Source organism: Falco punctatus, assembly GCF_963210335.1.
Source record: "Falco punctatus genome assembly, chromosome: 4".
Lineage (NCBI taxonomy): Eukaryota > Metazoa > Chordata > Aves > Falconiformes > Falconidae > Falco > Falco punctatus.
Genome location: NC_137583.1, coordinates 11,955,189 through 11,976,711, shown reverse-complemented (window position 1 = coordinate 11,976,711; position 21,523 = coordinate 11,955,189). Strand labels below are relative to the sequence as shown.

Sequence of the window (21,523 nt, the reverse complement as noted above, 5' to 3'; positions counted from 1 at the left end):
GCTGTCCCTCGGCTCTGCAAGGAGAGGGCTCAAAACACAGAACAAGGTTGAAAGGGATGGTGGCTTATGGCAGACAATGCAGGAACCACATACAAGAGTTGGGGCAAAGAAAGATAACTCAGGCTCTGTGTTCAGCAAAGGTTTTTTTCAGTATGATTCACCCATACCAGTTCCTTTCAGCCAGGACTTTGCACTCTTCCAAATACTTTCAAATAAGCCAAAGTCATTCAGCTCAAGACCAAAACGAACAAGTTCTGTGATTAATAAACTGTGACTTGAAATATTTCTATTCCTCACACTCGTTTGGAGTTTTTGTTGGCATGGGTAGTAGGCAGAAAACAGCAATGTGCAACCTCACAGGACTGAAAGTATCTCACAGCACACAGTGACCATTAAACACTTTATTGTTTAGGAGGGAACCCTGGAAGGGAAGAAACACGCCTGCTGGTGTAACCAATGGGAGCACGCTAGGAACAGTTAATCCTAACAAGCTAGTCAGGGTTACTTCCAAATACTTTGGACTCCCTTTCTCCAGAGCAAACGGACAAAGATAACAGCTCTTGAGATTCAGATGTGGATTGGTGAAACCAAAGCTAGCACAGGGTGAGCCAGGCTCGTGTTGGGTTAGCCTCCAAGCCACAAGCTGTGCTGGAAGCACCTGGGGTCAATCTGGTTCTTTACATTGTAATACAATAAAAAAAGAAATGACAGCATCCCCCTCTCCCAGGACCCTCCCTTCCAACTCCAGGAACATCCACTGAGACTGATACATGCAGGCAATTAGAAGAGGAATCACATCACTGTCTTGGACCGCGAAGGGCCAAAGGCACCAGTTTTGGTCAGTGTCTATCCAGAAGGATGCTGGGGCTTCCAAGGGCGTCTGTGGTCCCTGTCCTCTGCTTTTTGGTGGCTGATGTTTATCCAGAGTTTACTAACAGCTCCTAGAGGAGAAAGGAAACAAAGGAAAAGGCAGCAAGTTAGTTACGCAGCTGTTTACATGGGACTGTTTCCCTCAGAAATGAAGGAGCAAAGTGGCAGGGTGAAAATCCCACAGAAAAATCAGATTTCACCTGCTGTAAAACACAAGACACTCAAGAGGACAAAGGACTGCAGAAGGAAGACAGCAGGCCATGATACCAAAGGTGAGACTGAATCTATGAATGAGAATATATGGTCAGTTGCAACTGATCGGGGTTCATAAACCCAATGGGCTACAGCAGGAGAGAAAGGCCATGGTCTCAGGTAAGCCTCAGAGCAGCTGGGTGGCAGGAGTAAGTGTAGTTCCACGCTAAGTCCCAGCCTCAGCAGGACACGGGAGCACTTTGATTAGCTGCCATCAAACATGCACACACCACTCTCTCATCCTGGAACAGGATCAACATAAGAGCAAGCACTAAAGGGGAAGAGGAAGAAAGGGAGGGACTTGGAGACTGCCCTAACTCCTGATATGTTTGACAGCCTTTATCCTGTTAAGATCCAAACCCTCCTAAAATTCAAAGCTAAATCATGCCTGCTTTGTCCTCACAGCAATCTCCTGTTTCCCAAGTGATACATTCTCAGATCCTGCAGGGTTCTGCACAAGAGTTGTGGACTTCTGATGGGTAGAAAAAACAGGAGGCTTTCGACCCTTTTAGGATGGAGAATGCAGAGCCTGCTATGCTCTCTTCCCATTTTTATCTTATCATTCCTATGAAATCAAACCAACAATGCCATCAGCAGTGGATGAGAACACAGTTGGCACCAGCTATAACACCGCCCCTCCCCCTGAGGATCTGGGGTATTAATGTTGGACCTACAATTCAAACCCTAGGTAATCAGCTCTCAGGCATCAGCAGTGGCATCTTTATATTAGTGAACTGCTGGTGTGGCTACATGACCAGCAGAATTGCATAGGGTGAGCCCATCAACATGCTACGTTTCTCTCATGGTCTGGATAGGTGCAGTTCCATTTTGCAGAGCAGACAGTCCTTACCCATGTTTAGAGGCTAAAGCCAACTACAGAAAGACAAGTGAATAGTTAGCTGCACGTGGTCCCACTACCCATTTTACTAGTGCTCAGTTCTACTCTCTAGACACTAGCCTTTCTTAGGAAAGGAGCTGTGCCTCTTCAAACGCGAATCAGAAAGGAGACCGCCACAAAGCATCGATGGTAGCACACTTGGCAATATCCGTCAGAAGGTGAGGATGTAACTAACTAGTAGATCTGGGCTACTTCTGCATAGCAGGCTGGTATTTGCTGCCCAGCACCTGCAAGGTCAGCATTTTCAGTCTACATTGACCATATATCTCCAAAGAGGGCCCCATCTCTACACAACAGTGAACTGGAAAAGCTTCAAAGGACTCAAGAAGAAAAAGAAAATTTTTTGCCAAATTATTTAGACAAAGCTTATACAGAAATCTGGCAAATGAACCATCAATATTATTCGACTGACTAATTTCTCAGGTAATTTTTCCCATCATTAGTGACTTAAAAGTTTTGCAGAGCAATACGTTTTAAAAACTCCAATAGCACTCACACAAATTACAATGAGAGAAGCAGCAACAGCTTGCAATCAATTTTGCAATAATTTGCTGTATTCACACTGTAACACTTCAGTGAAGTGTCGAGGAACACTACACTTTGTGAAAAAGCCACTGATGTGGCCACTCCGCAGTTAACCCTTGTGGAAGATAGTAAAACCTTTTCCTTTAAAGTAATTTTAAAGAATATCATAGTCACACCATTTCATGTTCAACATCATAACTACATATTTTTACTTATTTCAGGAGAAAACGCAAACAGCCAGCACTTAACCTCAATCAATTCCTTCCAGCCTAACCTACTCACATACCAGGAGATGCATTGAGCTGGAGGCTCGTGAACATTCCTTGTGCAAAACCATCAGGTTCCATCTCATTCTGGATGACTAAACTTTCTTAAAATCTTTTGCACAGTGAGCGCTGGACCCAGAACTGGTGGGCTGCCAGCAGACCACACACCAATTTCCTGCTGCACAGCTCTCACCAAGGGAAGCTTCTGCGGACAGAGGATGCAGGTAATGACACTGTCAATCAGCCTGCACTGCTCCCAGTCTTGGCCTGATACAGTTACATCTAAGACCAGCCCGTGCTGGGTGGAGCAACTGATTAACGTACCCTCCCTCATCAGGGGCACAGAGTGCTCATGAAGGTTACAGGGTTGGCATCTGGGGGGAACTGAAGGGCTCCCACTACACAACAGCCTGCACAGAGAGGTGGCATTCCCAGCTGTTTCAGACTGTCTTGCTCAGATGCCAACCCAGATCTCACAGCATTTGCCACGCCAGCGTAGACCACTACCATCCTCAAACCTCTAATATTGCTAAGGTTCAATTCATGAAGAAAGTGAAACCAGAGTATGGTCTCTGGCTGGCTGTGAGCGTGCGCTCCTCTGGACCCTCTGCAGGACATGCCTGCCGTGCAGCACAGGCACGGTTAACAGCTAACAGTGCTGGAGGCCAGAGGTCTCCTCTGCCAGCTACTGCAGAGCATCACACAGCTGCTGCACGCTGCACAGTGGAAGCTCTGTAGGCCTTGTGGTCTGTTCGCCCATCATATAAGTCTATGCTTGTTAGCGTACGCATGTAATTGTTTTCATTGTTCCTAGGCCATCAGTTTATAAACCTGTGGCTAACTACTTAAAAGCACAGTTGCATCCATTTCACGCCTCACATGCTGTGTAAGAGCACGGAAGGGCGCCACACCTCTAAGACTAAGCCCACTGTGGGCTAAGCTAACCGTTTACACCAGCGTTTTAATTCCCCCTAGCACCGCAACCATGCCGATACAGATTTGGCACCCCTTTATTTCCTTCCAACCTGCAATCCTCCCTGCAAGATGCTACCAGGTTGCTACAACACTTACCTTGAGCAGAAGGAGCCAGGACAGGGAAGGAGAAGCCTTACCCCTCCAACACGCTTGTAACGTTGCATATATACCAGACAAGTTGCATATGCAACAGGTCCAGGCACCTTGCAATCACAAGGTGTTCCCACATGACAGGATAGTCCCAATTAATTGAGGTGAGGCTCAGCCTAAAGAAGTTCAGTGCCTCATCGTAAAATAACTGCCCCACAGTTGGCGTTAGCTGGTCTCTGCTGAAGTCTTAGCAGAAGAACAACTCAGGAAGCAAGAAGCCTTGGAGAGAATACCACATACTCCAAAGAGAAGGGACGGTACCCTTCTTGCACAGGGTGAGTAGGTTATTTTTAATGCCACTGCCAATGCAATGTCAGGTAGACACCAGGTTCCAGTCCCGAAGAGCTCCAGCCCAGCACCTCTACGTATGAATACAGTGTCCGTACAAAGGCGATTCCTCACAGCTGCGCTGCAGCACAAATAGGAACGGCAATCTGTTCAGTCCTGGCAGCAAATCCAGCCAAAGGGCACGCAGGGCTCTCCTCCACACCTCTCCTGGCAAGCAGGACCTTGAGCCACTAACCCATGCTCTTCCACCACCACGAGACCCCGCCTGGGAACTAAGAGCAGTCAAAATTGGCTGGCTGCTCAGCTGACACAGCCCACCACTCTGCAGCACCCGTGGAGAAGTCAGTAGCTTTCCAGTTCTGCTTCCCATTGAGTGAGGAGTAAGCGTCAAGCTCTGCAAGTAGATCTGCTCCACAAATCTCATCCCTGCTGAGAAGGGAGTCCAGGCAGCACCCAGCATGGTCCTTCTCCTGTAACAGAGCGCGTAGGCCTTGGTACCAGCGTCAGGACAAGCAAGTCTCAGCAAGATTTTTCAAATGCGCTGCTCTTGTCCTCCTCCTGTTCCTCGTTGGTCTGCATCCCAGCATAGGCGCTCAAGGCTGCCTGGTGAGTCTGCAGCATCCTCTCCGCCTCCCACAGTCACTGGCTAGCTCTGCACCTCGGCTCTCGGCCTCGCCGGGGGCTCACAGCCAGTGGAGGAATCTCCCTCCCTGAAAGCCCAGACCCCAAAGAACTTCCTCCCTCAGTGTTTGCCAGAGACGCTGTTTGCCAAGCCTCAGCTGTGCTAAGACATATTTATTTAACCAGCCTTTAGTCTCACAGGGTAAACCCTGCAAGCTTCCTCCAGCGAGCGCTTTGTTCCAATATTCCTTTAAGCAGTCGCACCATGGCACTTACACATATGGGCACTGCGTAGCTATGAAGAAATCAGAAGGCAGATCCCCATAATAAATGACTCGGTGCATTTGGAGTGTCAGTGACAAAGGAGAAATTAATCTCCATAGTTCCTAGTTCCCTACTGTGTGCAGGCAGCTCTCAAAACCAGAACACCTGTTGGCACACAGCAGACTTCACTAACGTGACCACACAACTTTTTCATCTCAGTTAGTCTGGAAAGAGGCACTAACGAAATACAAAAATCCCGACCTGTCCTAAGATGGGTGTTCAAGGCCTCTCCACTGGATAAGGCATTTGTTGCAGGGCTATTAGCACCCCAAAGCGCTGCAAGGGACATTTGAGTCACTTTGGTTTGATGTATGCTGTAGGTATTTTTTGGTTATGTGCAATTTGTTCTGTTACATTCAGGGTATTGGCTATTTTGTGGAGCAGCTGTGCTGACTAATGGATCACAGCACTTCTGTGCCATATAGTTATTGCACAGAAAAGGCTCTCTGTCTCTCTCATCCTTCAGGAGTCCAACAGTTGCTGTCCTTGGGTTTGGAATAAGGAGGGGCAGGAGTATGCCTGGCAGCAACAAAAAACATTAATTCAAAAAGCTATGAAGAGAGTTTTGTTTTCCCTTTTCTCTGTACTGGTGTTAATAGCTCTGCAAAGCAGAGAAGTTCACCCAATGACTTCTTGGCTACTTCCCCAGATGGTGTCTTCAAAGCTGGCTTGACAGCAGAAAAGACGCCTTTCAAAAAGCTCACCAGACGCATTGTCAGAACACCCCAGAAAGTGCTTTCACGTGGAAGTCCGCCGGTCTACATACCCCACCAACAGCGTGCAAGGAACAGAAACAGTCTTTCTGGTTTCCTCTCCCCCCTCCTCACTCTCCTTTGACTCACAAGAGCCAACACACTGTTCACTTTTGCTCTGCCTCGACACCTCCCCATTGCTCCGCATCACCCAAATATGAAGTTATTTACTAGCACAACTAATCTCTAGCTGTTCTGAGTCTCACCTGTTTGTTCATGCATTATAACATTGATTTCCTCCAGACAACTGTTCTGATCATTGTTCTAACTTGCAGAGAGCTCCCGTCTTTAGCCTTGCTTAACAGGAAATGTTTTGCCACTGACTGAGCAGCTCTGCAGTTACTAGACTGCACACAAAAATCATCCCAGCCGGGGGGCTGCATCTCCCCGCTGAGCCGGTAGCCCCAGACATCACAGTAGGGAACATACACAGTGCTTTTGATTTTGGACATGTACTAGAAAATACCAGGGCCAGGAGGAACAAACACCGCTCTACAAAGGGCCACTGCTGAAAGGATGGCTGTTAATTAATTGGCATTCAAACTGAGGGCAGTTTTTGTTCAATCAATGTTAATTGCATTTAATCGCATCCTTACCATTAAGAAAAGCCACCAGGCCAGGCTGATGTTGCTAGTGCCTAACATGCAGATTCCACCCACGTTTGGGAGGCAAGGCAGGAAGAGCAAAGTAATGGAAAGAAAGGAAATAACCCTCCCTCACCCCTTCTGCATCACTGCACAATTTCATCGGGTCTGTTCCATTATTTAAACAATTTTTGTTTTCCAATAACATTGCAGAGGAGCTCAAAGGATGAAAATTAGACATGGAGCATTTCACTACTAGTTATTCTTGCTCTCCTGAGTACTAGCTTAGAGCTTTGCTAACCTGCACAGCCCTGGTTATTGTGCTTCTGTAAAGGACTGAAATACAGCAAAACGCTTATGTGAAGTGGTGTCTGCTTTTTAGTCCTGGGCTGGTCCCAGCAGACCTGCCAGTGCCCCTCAATATGACCCACAACTGCTGACTGCCACCTTCCATCAGCTCTGCCAACGTCTTTCTCCTCACCTTGCTGCTGACCACAACTCCACCACGTGCCAAAGCACGCTGCAGTCTGTCTTCCCGCGACGTCTTGTAACACGAAGTAGTATTTGCTATTAAACAACCTCTGACCAAATTACCCTTGTAAGTCAATGCACATTCGAAGCCTGAACCACTAGTGCATCCACCAGCAATTGGCTCTGACTTGGGGACCGTGCCACGATCTGCCCAGCCACCTGCTTGGGAAACTGGAACAATCCTCTTGCCTCTGCAGGAATCAGGCCTGGGGGCAGAGGGGCAGCTTTTGTAGCACAGGAAGCCCAAGGTGGCAGATTTCATGACTACTGGCTTATTGCTTCTGCAAGTGCCTTGCGTTTTTCCAAATCAGTATCAAGAACAATAACAATCAAGGCTGGGGCTCTGCCGGTACCTTTCCCCTGTGGCAGCATACAACGCTCGCCCAAAGCCGACGCTGCAGTTTATCACAGGTTTTCTTTATCCCTCGACAAGTGTTAGTCCCATTGCCTCTCACCGCATAAAGTGGACGTATCACAAGTGCCGTGAAGGACTGGCTGAGTTTTAAGTGGTCTGAAATGGCTCCACTAGACTTGGTCAAGATTGCTTTAAAATCATTTCCCATTAGGACTGTGACCCTCTCTCTTTACAGCCGGCATAATGACTCTACCTCCAGGGAAGATAATTACATCCCACTATCTATACACATCAGAAAGTATACACTACAAACACTCCCGTGCCTTTCTAGAACAAGGGAGAGAAGGCACTGCAGGAGGAAAAGGAGGTAACGCCAGCTGCCCCTCCATTCCCGCAACTCCGGAGTTACCCCGAGCGTTTTGCAAAGCTCGTGGATTAGCCCCCGGGAGGGATAAAGGGATCCAGAAGGCACAGAGTGTTTCTAAAGCGGAACAACGACAACTTGTACAAATCCAGCTCTGGTTTTGCGAGGATTAAAATGAACTTCACCCAGCTGTGAATATCCGTTTCCAGAGCCAAAAGGAATGGAAAACCACTTACTGATGCAACAGTATTTCATTATTTCAAACCCTAAGACCAACGCTTCCAAAAACGAAGGACAGGCAACAGTAATGTTATTGCTGGGGGATGTCGGCTGCAGGGGTTTAACTGCTGAACTGCCAAGCTGTGCTCTGAGCACAACATTACGAAACAGTACACACACATAAAAGCAACTTCTCCACACCGTCATTCCTGCTCTTGCTACCAGCCCCCAGCATAATCAGTGGGAAAATAAAAGGAAAAAATAATCCCAGAAGCCAAGAGACTTTGGATTAGGTTGTATAAATGACCCGTTACCTCCTAAGACAAGGAAAGAAAGAAATGCAATAAATACCTGCAAAGCCATTCCAGTATTTTCGATTAAATGGATTACAGAGATGGAAAGTACATGATGCAAGATGTTATAAAACAAGACGCCAGGAAAGTGCAGGAATTTGAATCAGGCTGGCAAATGATCCCTGCAGACTATTGAGGAAAATTAATAGAGAGAAGGGATAGAGAAAGGATACAGTAAGAATACTGACTGATGAACAGTGTTGTTAGGATGTGTAAATTCAGGATGTCAGACTTCTACTTCAATCTGCTTCAGACCTGGAACAAAAATAGCAAATCCTACTGTTAAAAAGCACTGGAAGTAGAAAAGTCAGATATGCCAAGCCTCATTTCAGGATAGGTTTCCCTTGTGCATCCCTCAAGATTGAAGTTTGTGATTTTAATTATTCCTGGAACATTGTGTGTATAGGGATTCAATGCAGGGATTACTAGCAGGATCCTTGTTATAAGTGCCACTTCTCAAACAAATTACACTTCACTGGATGTCAGTAACATACACAAGAAAACAAATTAGATAAAGGCAGCAGGATGGCAAAATACAGATCTGGTGCAAGGAAATTTCACAAGGTCACCCAGAAAAACAGACACTTAGAATATAACATTTCTATTCCACAGTGCACTAAAGCTCCACATAACCCAGACACAATACACCTTCAATAGACCAGCGACTCCACACAAGTCTGAGACCAAGCCTAGGTGAGAGACGCTTTCTTGGGAAGAAATGCCGTCAGGGTGGGGGTGGAGGAAAAGAGAGACAGAAAGAGCAACTCCAGGTGTCCTCTGAACTCCTTGGGATCACTCCATCCTATTCCTTGCCTCTGACTGTTGACAGTCAAACACAGAGGGATGGGAGAAGCCAGGGAGAGAGGATGTCATTTTGTTTGGAGGCAGATACAGCAGATCCTTGGCCGCGGGGCTTCTTCGCAAGCTGATCCCAACTTTACATACTGCGTTTTGCCTTTCCAGATCTCATCCTGGAACAGATTATTAACCTGCACTAGTTCTAATGGGCACATCTTTAACTCCAGGAGTTTTCAAGAAGATGGAAGCACAGGAAAGCCCAGTCCTTGGGTAAAGCTCAAAGAGGTGCTGAAAATGCCTCGCAACCCCACAGCTACAGCACTGCGCCTTTGCGATGGGATCTCAGTAGTGGTTTTTAAATTCTCTTCCTGGGGATTTCACCTGCCACTTGCAAGTGTCACTAAACCCTGCAGTTTTCCCAGGTGCTACAGGAAGGTAAGCACCGCCTGGAGGGCATGAACCAGAGTCCCAGGTGCTGTTGTCAGGCTCCTCCCAGCTTCGCCCAGTAGCTGTAGATAAATCCCCACCTCCGTTTCCCTTTCTGTACAGAAGAGTAATGCTACTTACCAACCCCACAGAGGTACGATAATTATTCACCAGCAGAAGATGCTAAAGAAATGTAAAAATAAATAAATAAATAAAATCACACAGTTCTCAAGGGATCCATCCCTCTCTACAATCTGCGCTTAGGCTTCAGAGGAAATCTAGTGCTTTATCTTGTCCCTTTCTGCCTTGCTTTATTTAGCAGGCTCCTGCACTAGATAAAAAGATTTCCTCTCCCTGTCCATATTTAAGGTACGGCTGACTCCTGCCTAGTCCAGCTTCATATACCAAGCACAGAGGCAGGCAAAGACTTCTCCAGATATCCTTTCTCTATGCCTAATTCTATTTCTGCTCAGTGATACAGTGAAATTCCACGCTGAAGTATTATGAGCTTGACTGGCTTTATTTGTTTAACAGTTCACATTTTCATTAAGCTGTTGCTATTCGGCAGCCAGTAATTTTATTTGCGTGATCGCTGTATTCATCTCGCCCGTATGGGTGTAGATGTCGCTCTCCTTTTCTTCTGGCTGAAGAGGCAAAAATCAGCAATTGATAAAAGCCAAGGTAGGACTGGGAAATCTCATGTCTGTTTGCAGAGAGATGTGGGATATAACTTCTACCTGTTTTTGTGAAACACCTCCCAAAGACTAGGGAGGTAAAGAGCCTACAGGTAAACAAAAAAAAAAAAAAAAAGAAAAAAGAAAAAAAGAAAATTTGCATTGGGAGACTACCTCCACTGCCCAGGTACCAAACCAGAAAGTGAAATATCTTTCAGCAGAATCAGCCCATTTGACTCAGCACTGCAACTTCTCAGCACCAGAAGCTTACTGCTGACTAAGCGTTTGCAGTCCTTGAGTATCAGATTTTAAAGAATTAATTACACCCTGAACTCTTGCCAATCTTTAAGTGTCTTGAAATATTTAGTCCCAGGAGCTGCAAGATCTGATTAGATCACAAGCAAGAGAAGCCTGGTTGGCTGGCCAACACCAAGCCCCAATTAGACAATCCTCTACCCAGTTCAGACAACCAGACAGAAAAATATCAGGCATTTTGAAACGTTAATGACCTTAACTGAGACAGTCAAATGACTCAACCACACCTCTTAGAGGTTTCAGAAGTCACCCCAAAACCCCTAAACATTTCACTCCACCACTCCCCTTTTACAACATCAAGGAGCAGAGGGGCAGGGAAGCCTTGCCTGCTTCGTGAGCACTGGGTAAGGAACCCGCAGTCTGGGCAGGAGGGTCTTGGTGCTCCCGCCAGGCACAACAGACAGACTGGAATGGAGAGGCTGTGGATGAATTGGAAGGCCATGGAGACGTTCAGTCATGCGCTTACGTGTGGATGCCCAGCCACAGGCACAGCGAGGCAGCAGCCTGTGGGAAGCTGCACGCTTAGCCCTGAGCGCAGAAGCCATCGTAGCCAGTATCTCAGCAAGACCGATTTGTTGTGAGCAGCTGCCCACTGGCACCCAACATAACCAATGCAATTTAAATAGCAGCAGATAAGACGCCCTACAACCTGAAACATGGATCTGAGCAAACAAAGGGAGAATGGTGAACACTGCGAGATGCATCTTTATTTCTTAATCACTGTCTCCTCCTGCATAAATTCCAAATCCTTCTTTCAAGATTAAAATCCCTTACCAAGTGAAAAACAAGCTCAGCATTTCTCTAGCTCCTTCCTGTCCCTTTCAGTCTTCAGAGGGCACCCTGGTAGAATACCAGATGCTGGAATAAGCCACAAAAACCTCCTAAATAATTACATCCCATCTCCTCCACCACAAATTTATAGTCCTGCATCTGTGTCAGGACACAGACCTGCTTCCATCTGTCTAAAACACATCCTTTACAAAGAGGACCTAAAGGCAGAACACTTAACGGAAGCATTTGAAAACATATTAAGAGACTGGAAAAGAAAGTGACAGTTTGTAAGTGTGCTGTTCTCTTGTCTTGTGGACACTGCTCAAGTGGAGGGGGAGCTTTCCTTTTTTTTTTTTTTTTTTTTTTTTTTTAAAAAAATATGACAAATTATGCTGGTCCCATCTTGTAATTTCCCTCACTGTGCAGCATGTCTGTTCATGATAGATACCAGTGCAGCTGCTTAGGTGTCCGTTTATCTGCTAGGAAAGTATTGTCTATTTGGAACCAACTCATCCTAAAACAGTAGCCCCAGAGGCGGAGAAAGAAAAGGGAAGGAGAAAGAGAGACGAGGGAGCCGTCAACTGGGAATACATCCACGCTTCTGCTGCAAAGGTTCTGGCAAAAAGCAAGCATGATATTTAGTTTTAGCTACATCCATTCTTTCCCCCTCCTAGACCATTCTTTTCTAGTATCACTCAACACCTCTTTACACCCTCTTCCCACAAAGACCTTACCGCTAACATACATTTAATTTCACACTTGCAACCTGTGGAAACAAAGCAAGCTCACAGCCTTCTTCCACAGGTCTGTGCCAGTGCAGAGGAGCTCTCAGATCCCAACCTGGACAATTTTCAGTTTAAGACAGGTAACATTTAAAAGAAAAACAGAACATATAGGGGGGGGTGTATGGGGGGGTGTGCCGAGAAAGAGACCACCACACAAAAATAAAAGGCAAACAAAGGGTATTTATATTTTGTGTTTAAAGAGACTTTAAAACTTGCCAATTTTCTGTAACTAGGATTAGAACAGAACAAACTCAAACACTTTGTCCTTCTGTAGAGCCGTCCGAGCTGAATTTCACTCTCTGCAAAATGGCCAATATAGAAAGAACTCATAAATCCCTGTGACGTAAGTAACTTCACATTACTCTTGGGGAAACAGAGGCAGATTCATTAATCCAAGTAAATGAATGTGTGAAGCAGTCTGGATTTCTGAGTCCCCATAATGTCCCACACAAGAAACAGCACCTAGGGCCCCGCAATTTTCATGCCATGCTGCCTGGCACAAGCAAAGCAAAACACTTGAACAGAAGACAATGCTTTTAGAAAGGAAAATTCAGTCATTAAACCACATTTGCTGTAGCCATGTAGCATGAGCTCTTATTAAAACCTATGTTATTACTTTGAAATACCTCCTACCATTTCACTCATTGCGTTGTTAATACCAAAGACCAAGGTCACATCTGTAAGATGATGCTGCCTTAGAAACCTGCTGAATAGCAGAAAGCTGCGAAACCTGCCTGAAGACGTGGGTACATCCTCCAGCAGCTCAGCACTGCCAGGGTTAGCCTGCTGGTAATACCCAAGCTAGCAAGGTTAGGGCTGGCTTTGATTTGTCATCATTATTCCGCAGCCCAGGCATATCCTGAGAGGATGCTGCTATGGTCTGGTACTCCGCCTCCAGCTTACTGACAAGAACTTCCATGTGCGTGCAGAGGAAACCTGCGTCTTCTAAAGCTGTTTAGATAGTTATAGGTACACAAAGAGCTTTATAAGACATTTACGTTAAAACAGTTGTCAGAACTAGCCCCAAATTCAAGACTTGGCTTTTAAGATAAGGAACTGTCCCTTGAAAAATGTCATCTTTGGTGGTTTTTTTTGTGGGGTAGGGTTTCTTTATTTATTTTGAAAACAATGAAATTCCACATGTAAGATGCTATCAGTCAGTTGAGCTTAAATTGTGTAAGGTAGCTGTCATCACTGTGACTTAAGACTGAGAGTTGCATTCAGAAAGCTCAATATTTAATGTCTCCCAAAATTTAAGTTCACAGAAAGACTGGCTGCCTCTGCAGGCGGAAGGCTAATCCAACCATCTCTTACCCACGATCAGTCCACAGCTATCTTCTCACAAGTGAACAGCCCTGAGCAGATCTGCTGGCAGCTACCACAGCACCACCCCTGGATGATGCTGACCAAAGGCCCTCAAGCATGAAGCTCTGAATTATGCAAACCAAGTCCGGCCCCAGTGACGCCAGCCAGCCTTAGGTTTTCAACCAGCCTGGGAAGGAAACACAGGCGCGCAAGCACACAAACACACATCCCCGCCCACCCAGCATGCCGGGGGGACAGGCCGGTCACTTGACTTGCAGTGAGCTTTTCCACTTGTCCCACTCTACTTACTGCAGCATTCAAACCGACAACCTGCTCCCCTTTCATCTGCTCTGCGGTGGCAATTTCTCCAGAGCTGCCCATCATTTCCTTATCAAGCAGTAAAAACGCAGGATCACTAGAGACACAGCTCAGCCTTGCTGAGATTTCACTCTCTCAGCGGGTTGTAAATGCCCCTATAATGTTGGCTTTTTTAATCTTGTGTTATTATTACCCGCGGCTGCCATTCAGTCTGCAGAGAATAAAGCGCCAAGGCTTTCAGGCCCCACACAATGGCTCTGTGCAGTTGCCAGCAGTTGGACAAACAATACCTCTGTGTTTCAGCTTTATTGGAAACCTTTCTGTTGTGGGAGTCTGACTGCATGTGTCCCTCCGCTCAGGCAATGTGGAGGTGCGAGCGTGTGCCTACGCATTCATCGGTGATTTCAGGAGCACGTGCCTCTGCAGCTGCCTATAGAACCAATATGAAAGCATGCGGGCAGCTGCCTGCAAGCCTGGCGTGTTCCTGTGAGCCTACGGAAGGACAGAGATACAGGCCTGCAGAGCCAGTCAATCTCTATAGGTCAATCGGGGAGTACGGAGCTGCACGGGGCCCCTCCGTGAATAATTACATTCATCTCTGCATAAACTGTGTCGCCAGCTCATGTGAAAGTCTGATGATATGACATAACTATGAAAATGCCAAAGCTCCACTTCCTCGAATCATGTTCTGACATGAAGTCTTGTCTTCCACTTAAAACTAAAGAGCTTGAGATCCTCCTGCTTGCAAGGAAGGTGAAAAAGCACAAATTAGAATGTGAACAAGATCTAAAAAATGCAGGGCTCTTCTAATTCAGGGAGAACTGATTGTTTTGGTTGGTTCATTATTGTTTGCAGAGGACACTGTGGATGTGTGAACTCCTACAGGCCTGCAAATATTCCTTCACTTAAGAACACAAGCCATGCTGCACACTCTTCACATATTCAAGACCCAAGAGAGAATTCAGAAATTCCCCCAAAAACACAAGACTGACTTGTGTTTAGAAATGTACTGGGGTTATTCCATTTGCCTTCTGGTTTTAAGCAACTGAGTCACATTCCCATACCCACTTCTGTCTAGGCAGGAAGACTAGATTATTTCATTTATTCCTTCCCTTTTTCTTTCTTTTTTTAATAAAAAAACAGAACTAAAATTCTCATGTACTTGTAAAACTTCAGGAACAACTCCACAAAACTAGGGCAATAGAAAACATGCCAAATACTTCAAGGCTTGGCAACAGCGAGTGCCTGCCTGTCTCTCCGTGGCAGGAGGAATGTCTGTCTGTCTCAGCCAATGTTTCAGAGTAAGAATGTCTCATCCTGATAGCCCATGTACATATAAAACACCTATGCTGTCAGCTCTCCAGGAAGAGACCCTGACATTTTGCAGAAAACCACATCTCCATCTCTCCTGAGTATCAGCAGAAGGCAGAAAAACCTGGTAGATCTGAAAATGTGAGACTCAGGTGCTGCCTTCAGCAAGAATTACAGTTAAAATGGAAGAGGCAGTGGTGAAATGGGCAGAGGCCAAACCACTGGACTTGGCGTACCAAGGAACAGACTTCCAGCTTTCCCAGTCCTTTGTCCACAGCTGGCCTGTCCCACTCCCTCTCTTGTGAGCCAAGAGATATTTTGAAGAGGAGGAAAACGAGCCTTTGCTATCCTAAAAAGAATAAATAAAAGGTGAATGGTTCCAGTACATCCTGTACTGTCACTGCAATGTTATGTGCCTCATGCACCTGGAGAGATAAACTGCAACCCGCTCTCTGAGCTCTAACTTTACAGTAATCGGGCTGGCATGGGAAGATGAGCTCTGCTCTCTGCGGACAGAGTAACTGCATTGCAATGTTCTCTTCCCAAAAAAGAGTAATGAGATGCCCAGCGAGCCTGCAGAGGTGTCAGAGAAACAGATGCTGTTAGACCTTTTGCAGGCCAAAGACAGATTAAGAATAACACAATACCAGCATAACAGCACCTTATCAACAGCCGTGCAAGTGCTAAGAAGTGGAAGCGGAGGGAAGGCTGTGACACCTGTCTGCATCGCAGCCCTGCTATTACTGCCTTCCGACTTCCCGCGCAACCCAAGTGTCCAAATGGCTTTGAAGCAAGAAACAGAAAGACAGGCAGGTGAATCCGAACTCCAATCAACTGTCTGAAGAGATACTATGAATACCTTACATTTCAGGAACACTTTTCATCCACAACGTTTCCAAGACATCCATTCAACCTCAACACTCCAAACCACAGAAGTAATATCTGCCCAGGTAGAGACCGGCAAATAAACACGAGTTAAATGACGTTCAAGGTCATCCAAGGACTACGAGAGACACACGCGTCTAGCAAGTAGATTACTCTTCCCTTTTGAAAGGCACACAGACACACACACACGCACGCACAGGGGATTGAAACTGCTTACCCAGGTGTGGAGCCTGCTGTGATCAACACAGCTTCACTGAGCAGCGACTCTTCTCGCTGCTGTTTCACTGGTGCTAAAACATAAAAAAAGCAAACCTTTATAACAAAATTCATTCAAACGGATGCAAATAAGGATGGGGGATTTTGCATCTGGGCTAAGTTACTACAATCTACACATCCTATTTGTTTGCTAGTTATTAAATTACCCACAAGCCATCAACAATTCAAGCCTCTCTCTGAGAGGCAGAGATTAACTAGAAATTGCTATGCAGAAATGCTGCTCATCTTTCTCTCTAGTGAGATCAGCCTCATCATGAGTTGCGGACATTTGGGAACAAAGGTGAGCTTTCCTGCAAGAAATGAGAGGCACAGAAAGATAGAAAAATGCTGCTATGGGGAGAAGAGAATTTACAAGAGAAGAAATCTAACAGGAATGGTTTCACACCCACTGCAAGCCATGGACTCCGATCAAACGCACTCGCGTAGCTGCAGCACAGGAAGCCACACTTCTGTCCAAGCACGAACACAGATGAGATTTTCAGTGAAAGACAATGAAGCTGGTATGTAAATATTAATTTAACAATCTAGTTGACAAAGCCTCAGCTGATCTATAAATAGCTAGTTTTATTAGCAGGTGATGCTGAAGGCAGCTATCCTGGCTCTTCTTCCCACAGTCCCCTGTGCTATCTTGTTTTTGTTGACCCCAGAGACACAAAGACTCTGAAGTGTATGCCGCTTGCTTCGCCACCGCTACCTGCACAGTAGCTACAAACACTCGACAGTACAATACATATTTATCAAGGCCCTTACACGACAAGGATCCTGCGACGCTATGCACATAACGGCTCACAGCCATAAACTAAAGAGAGCAAATGGTTTAGAAAAATAGAAGAATCATGCAGCCTTGCTTTTAAGCATGAGACAGCCGAGGAGCTGGTCACTCAGGTACCACCAAGCGTTTAGGGAATGACTGACACAGAGACAGACCTACACACTGTCCATCCGCATTTACACTGCGTACTTGGCAAACTGATCATCTAGGATAGCGACACCTTTAATAACTCCAGACCACCAAAGAAGCATTTTGCTGTCTCAAAACAAGATGTCAAAATTCTGATCTCTTTCCACAGTTTTATTTCATCTGGAATTACTATTTTGTAACACATAATAAATTTTACAGTGCTTTACCATCTCTTTAGGCCGCACAGGCTGCAATGCGTTCTTTCACAAAGGCACAAGGCAGCTATTGAACAGTGGACAGCAACACCACACCAGAGTTCAGGGCCAGCAGTCAAGAATATTGCATCCTGATAAAAACTGCTGTGGCATTTGGATCAACGCAACAGAATTGCCCTGACTGCAGTATGGCCAGCATCCATGGAAACCACGTGAATTATGATGTTTTAGGTTATTCACATGGATTTGTATACATTCTCCAAAAGTCTTTTAAAGCCTCAGTCTTCCTCTCGCTGCAAAGAACAGTGACAACGTACTTGACAGGTTGGGCTTGTAAATGGGCAGATTGAATTAGAGGAACAGAATGGACTTTGTTATCCCTCCCTCCCACTTGCTTCAAGTTTCTAAAGAAACCTTCTGAACACAACAAGTTATTATGTTTCTCCTAGCCATATGATAAGCAGAAAGAAAAAATTAAAACCCACACAATCACCACTTTTTTTCTCCCCATAAGTTCCGCCATACCCTTACAGTTTCTACAGTGGCAGGCTCTAGAATTTACCCCGACAGGGAACCTGCTGCGCCAGGCACACTGCATCAACCTCCGCAGGGGGGTGTCTGATGGGACGGCTGCACTGCAGCCAGGAGAGCACGGAGATGTACCGCAGCTCTGCTGCCAGAGCCTCCAGGTACGCACCCTGCACGCAGCCTGCTCCGCCGCTGCGCCCCAATCGATCCGGCGATAAGCATCTCCAGAAAACCAACTTGTGCGGCCATGGCATGGCAGACACACTTTAAAAGATCACAGTGATCCACGTCAATGGCAGTACAGTTCCCTATGCAGCAAGCTTTGGACACAGGACTGTTCTTTCATTTGTCTGAACAAATATTTCTAAATTTTCTTTTTAAAAGTTTCAAATACAAGGGTTAAACTGGTATTTATATGATTGCAGCCCTTTGATGGTCTTACAGGCTGGTTTTTAAGACCATCGGGGCCTGTGGAAAGGAAACCTTTGTGGTAAAGTTCACTTACTAATCTGTCTCTCCTGAGTGGACATACTTCTGTTTTCTGTTATTTAGGGAAATAAGACAGAGAAGTTCAACTTCGCAGAATAGAAACTTAAAATAAAACCATGCTCAGAAACCCTGCAGAATACAGAAAGAGAAGCGCTACATATTGCCAAATTGATCAGAAAGGAAGAAATTAGTTTTTCTCATTAATCAAACAGAAAAAAAACTAGTATAGTAACAGGTTTTCAATCAGCTTTACTATATTACTTATTCTAAAATAATTGTCATAAATCTAATAGCAATAAACCTAAGCAGCACAAAGGAAAAACTGAAACGTTTTACATAGTTCAGTAAATGCAAGATGATGTAACAAGGCACCGAAATAGCCTTCCCAGGAGAAATCTACACAGTTGCTGTCTCCTTTGTCTTGGATGCAAAGCTACATATAAACCTGCAGTGCCAAATGACCCGGACGCAGCTTGTTCTCCTCCCCAAACCTCAACAAGTGCCATTTCCTGTAGCTCCTGCAAAGTCGCTGCTTCCTTTGTCCGCTGTCCCCCTTCACATCAGCATATCCATCGCCCAGATCCTTGATTTCACAGCTCAGGCAGTTGTAATCCGGGAACGCTTACAAGCCAGGACCCGAAGAAAAGTTTAACTAAGTTTGGTTCTCTCTGAAGTAAATTTTGAGCTTAGATAAAATCCACCTTATCCACAGTAATTCATTCTTCACACTTGTTTAAACATGGTCACTCACCACGGACAGACTGGCAGCCTTCCCTGTGGGTTGTAGACTCCACTGCACTGCTAGGAACTGTGCTGAGACAAGTCCACATCACACATCAGTGGAGATGGACTGCACCCTTCAGTTCTGGGATGGAAAGATCAAACTGCTAGATAGGTTCTCTTCCTTGCCGGCTACACTGATTTTTATCAACGGGAAAAGCCAATTAAAGTTGATAAAGACACAGTCTCTGCTGATTTTTCCTTACTGCCCACTGCTCAGTGCTACTATAATGGATAATGTTCTGCCTGTGGGTGTATTTTCTAAGATCTGTCAGTTCTGACAGCATTTTGGCACCTGGATAACTCAAGATCTATACTGAGGGTCCAGGAATGCACCATTTCTGAGTAGCTGATGGGTACATTTTTCAGCAGGGCTTCCCTAATTAAGGGGCTAGAAAGAGATGGGATCACATTGATAGGTTTTGCAGTCAGGTGTTTTACGCTTAGTTTAATGAATTATAAATCACCCTTGGCAACTTTAGGAGCACGTGAGAAGAGCACGCAAGAGAAGCTACAGCAATATGTCCAAACTATCACAATACAATTACTTATATTCAAATTCCACCTCTGTCCCTATGGCAAGACCGTTAAAGACACACTCAGGAAAAGCAATGCTCATTGAAAAGAAAAAAAAATATATATATCAAAAAGAAAACTGATACTATGAGACACTGTTGCTCTGGAGGTACTCCTACATGCAAGTGTTTTGCCCCAGATGGGTCACAAAAGATGCAGCCGCCCTCCTTCGAGCATCACCCTAGGCTGGGAACACCACGCTGTTATTGAGTACCTCACACAGCTCAATTAGCAATCTCCTCTGCCAGACCAGCATGAAGTTTTGTCTTGTCCTCAGCTGTCACAGCCTTGTCTCAGGGCTAGAGAAACCGCTATCGTATGTAATGCTTTGACTTTAATACCTGTAAAACTGTGTGAAGACAATGTATTCTGTGCTGGCTTCATTGTCTCTGTCAGAGCCCTTCTCTATATATAGTGAAATATAACTCCAGAGAGGCCAGTGGCAAGATCTTTCAGAATAACCACAGCTTGTTCTGGTCTTAATGGGATCTGCAACTACTGAGCTCATACTGGGGGCTGAGGGGAGAACAACAACAACAAACCCAAAAACCAGGATGTGAGAGCCCAGTATCACAAAGGGAAAGTTCACGAGTTCCTTGCCGTCAGTGTTATTCAGAGCAATGTAGCCTTAAAGCTATAGGGAACAAAGTCACAGAATAACCATCTGGAACGGGCGAAAAAATATTTGTTGGTAATTTAAAACGTGAAACTGAAGAAATACAATGCAGAGCAACCAGGATGTGAAAAGCATTTCCAGGCACTGAGAGGTTAAAACAATTATTTGAACAGCTGGGAAAATTAAAATGGTAAAATAATAGCTACCCTTCAAAATTCTACAGATGCAAAGAGACTCTTCAATGAATAACTGATAAAGGGGAAAAAACATTTTAAAAGAGAAACTGTTCCATGTATGAAGGTCATACAAGTAACAGCTCTTCTTAAGAACCTGGATTTTCAGACTTGGCAAGAGATGAAGTGGTGGGGTTAACACAGCAGCCTTTTACCTCTAGAGACCCAGGGTCAAATGCTGAATACTCTAAGTTACACATGAAAGCGACTTTGGGCATATCCTTTCTACTGCTTTTTTGGAAACTGTTACCCACCACAGCAAAAGCAAGGTCACAGAGGATCACGTCGGGATTGTTGTAGCAGTTTGTTTGCTTTCCCAAGGAATTCTCCCAGCACTGGCACAGCTTCAATGGCTGAAGCGAGTGGTGCAATCAGAGAAGCCAGTTCAAGAGATTTTACTGCCTTGCTATCCAGGGCTCCCCCCGGCATACCACCTTGCTCTGGTAAGAATGTGGTGGTAGGTAATTTTCTCAGAAAAAAACCTGGCAGTCTGTAACGAGCAGCTTGACTATTCAGGAAAGGTCTAAGAGGAAGACTAATGCCAGTCCGGATTGCAGTGCATAAGTCATGGTGTACACAGTGCTGCTCATCAGGATGTGGTACATGGGCAGACACATTTGGGGACCCAAAGCTCTAGCGGAGCCATCTTCAGGGTAGGGAGGAGCTGAAAGAACACAGCCGGGAAAGGTCTATCTGCCACCTGGCAGAAGCTATCCTCCTTGTAGGCAACAAATCCTCCCTCTCTACTAGCTATTTTAAAACAAGAAACCAAAATTTTTCAGAAAGTAGAGGAAAAAAAAAATTGACAACTGAATATGCAGCACTGCAGAGAAGAAATCAGCTGCACAGTGCCAGCTCTTGTTTCCGTTCCTCACCCACTTCAAATGCACAACCTCTTCCACATAAATACTGAGCAAACTGTTACAAGGACAGCCACCGAACACACCTCACCAGAGTCCAAAAACACAGATCCTTTGGCAAAAAAAGGCTGAAT

The 21,523-nt window shown here is 45.4% G+C and overlaps 1 protein-coding gene across 8 annotated transcripts in view; it reads right to left on the bottom strand.

Moving 5' to 3' along the window:
* Nucleotides 1–386: 386 nt before the first annotated feature.
* Nucleotides 387–21,523, bottom strand: part of CHCHD6 (coiled-coil-helix-coiled-coil-helix domain containing 6) — a 114,646-nt gene continuing 93,509 nt past the window's right edge. For 4 of the 8 annotated variants that reach the window (XM_080384917.1, XM_080384913.1, XM_080384911.1 and 1 more), the window contains 2 exons: nucleotides 9,693–9,734; nucleotides 387–941 (listed from right to left, as the gene is read on the bottom strand). In XM_080384917.1, the coding sequence (XP_080241043.1) occupies nucleotides 918–941; nucleotides 9,693–9,734 (66 nt within the window). In that variant the 3' untranslated portion in view covers nucleotides 387–917. Of the gene's footprint in view, nucleotides 942–2,831; nucleotides 3,017–3,882; nucleotides 8,583–9,692; nucleotides 9,735–16,132; nucleotides 16,206–21,523 lie in introns of all 8 variants that reach the window. The other 4 variants (XM_080384912.1, XM_080384915.1, XM_080384914.1 and 1 more) reach the window with 3 other exon arrangements.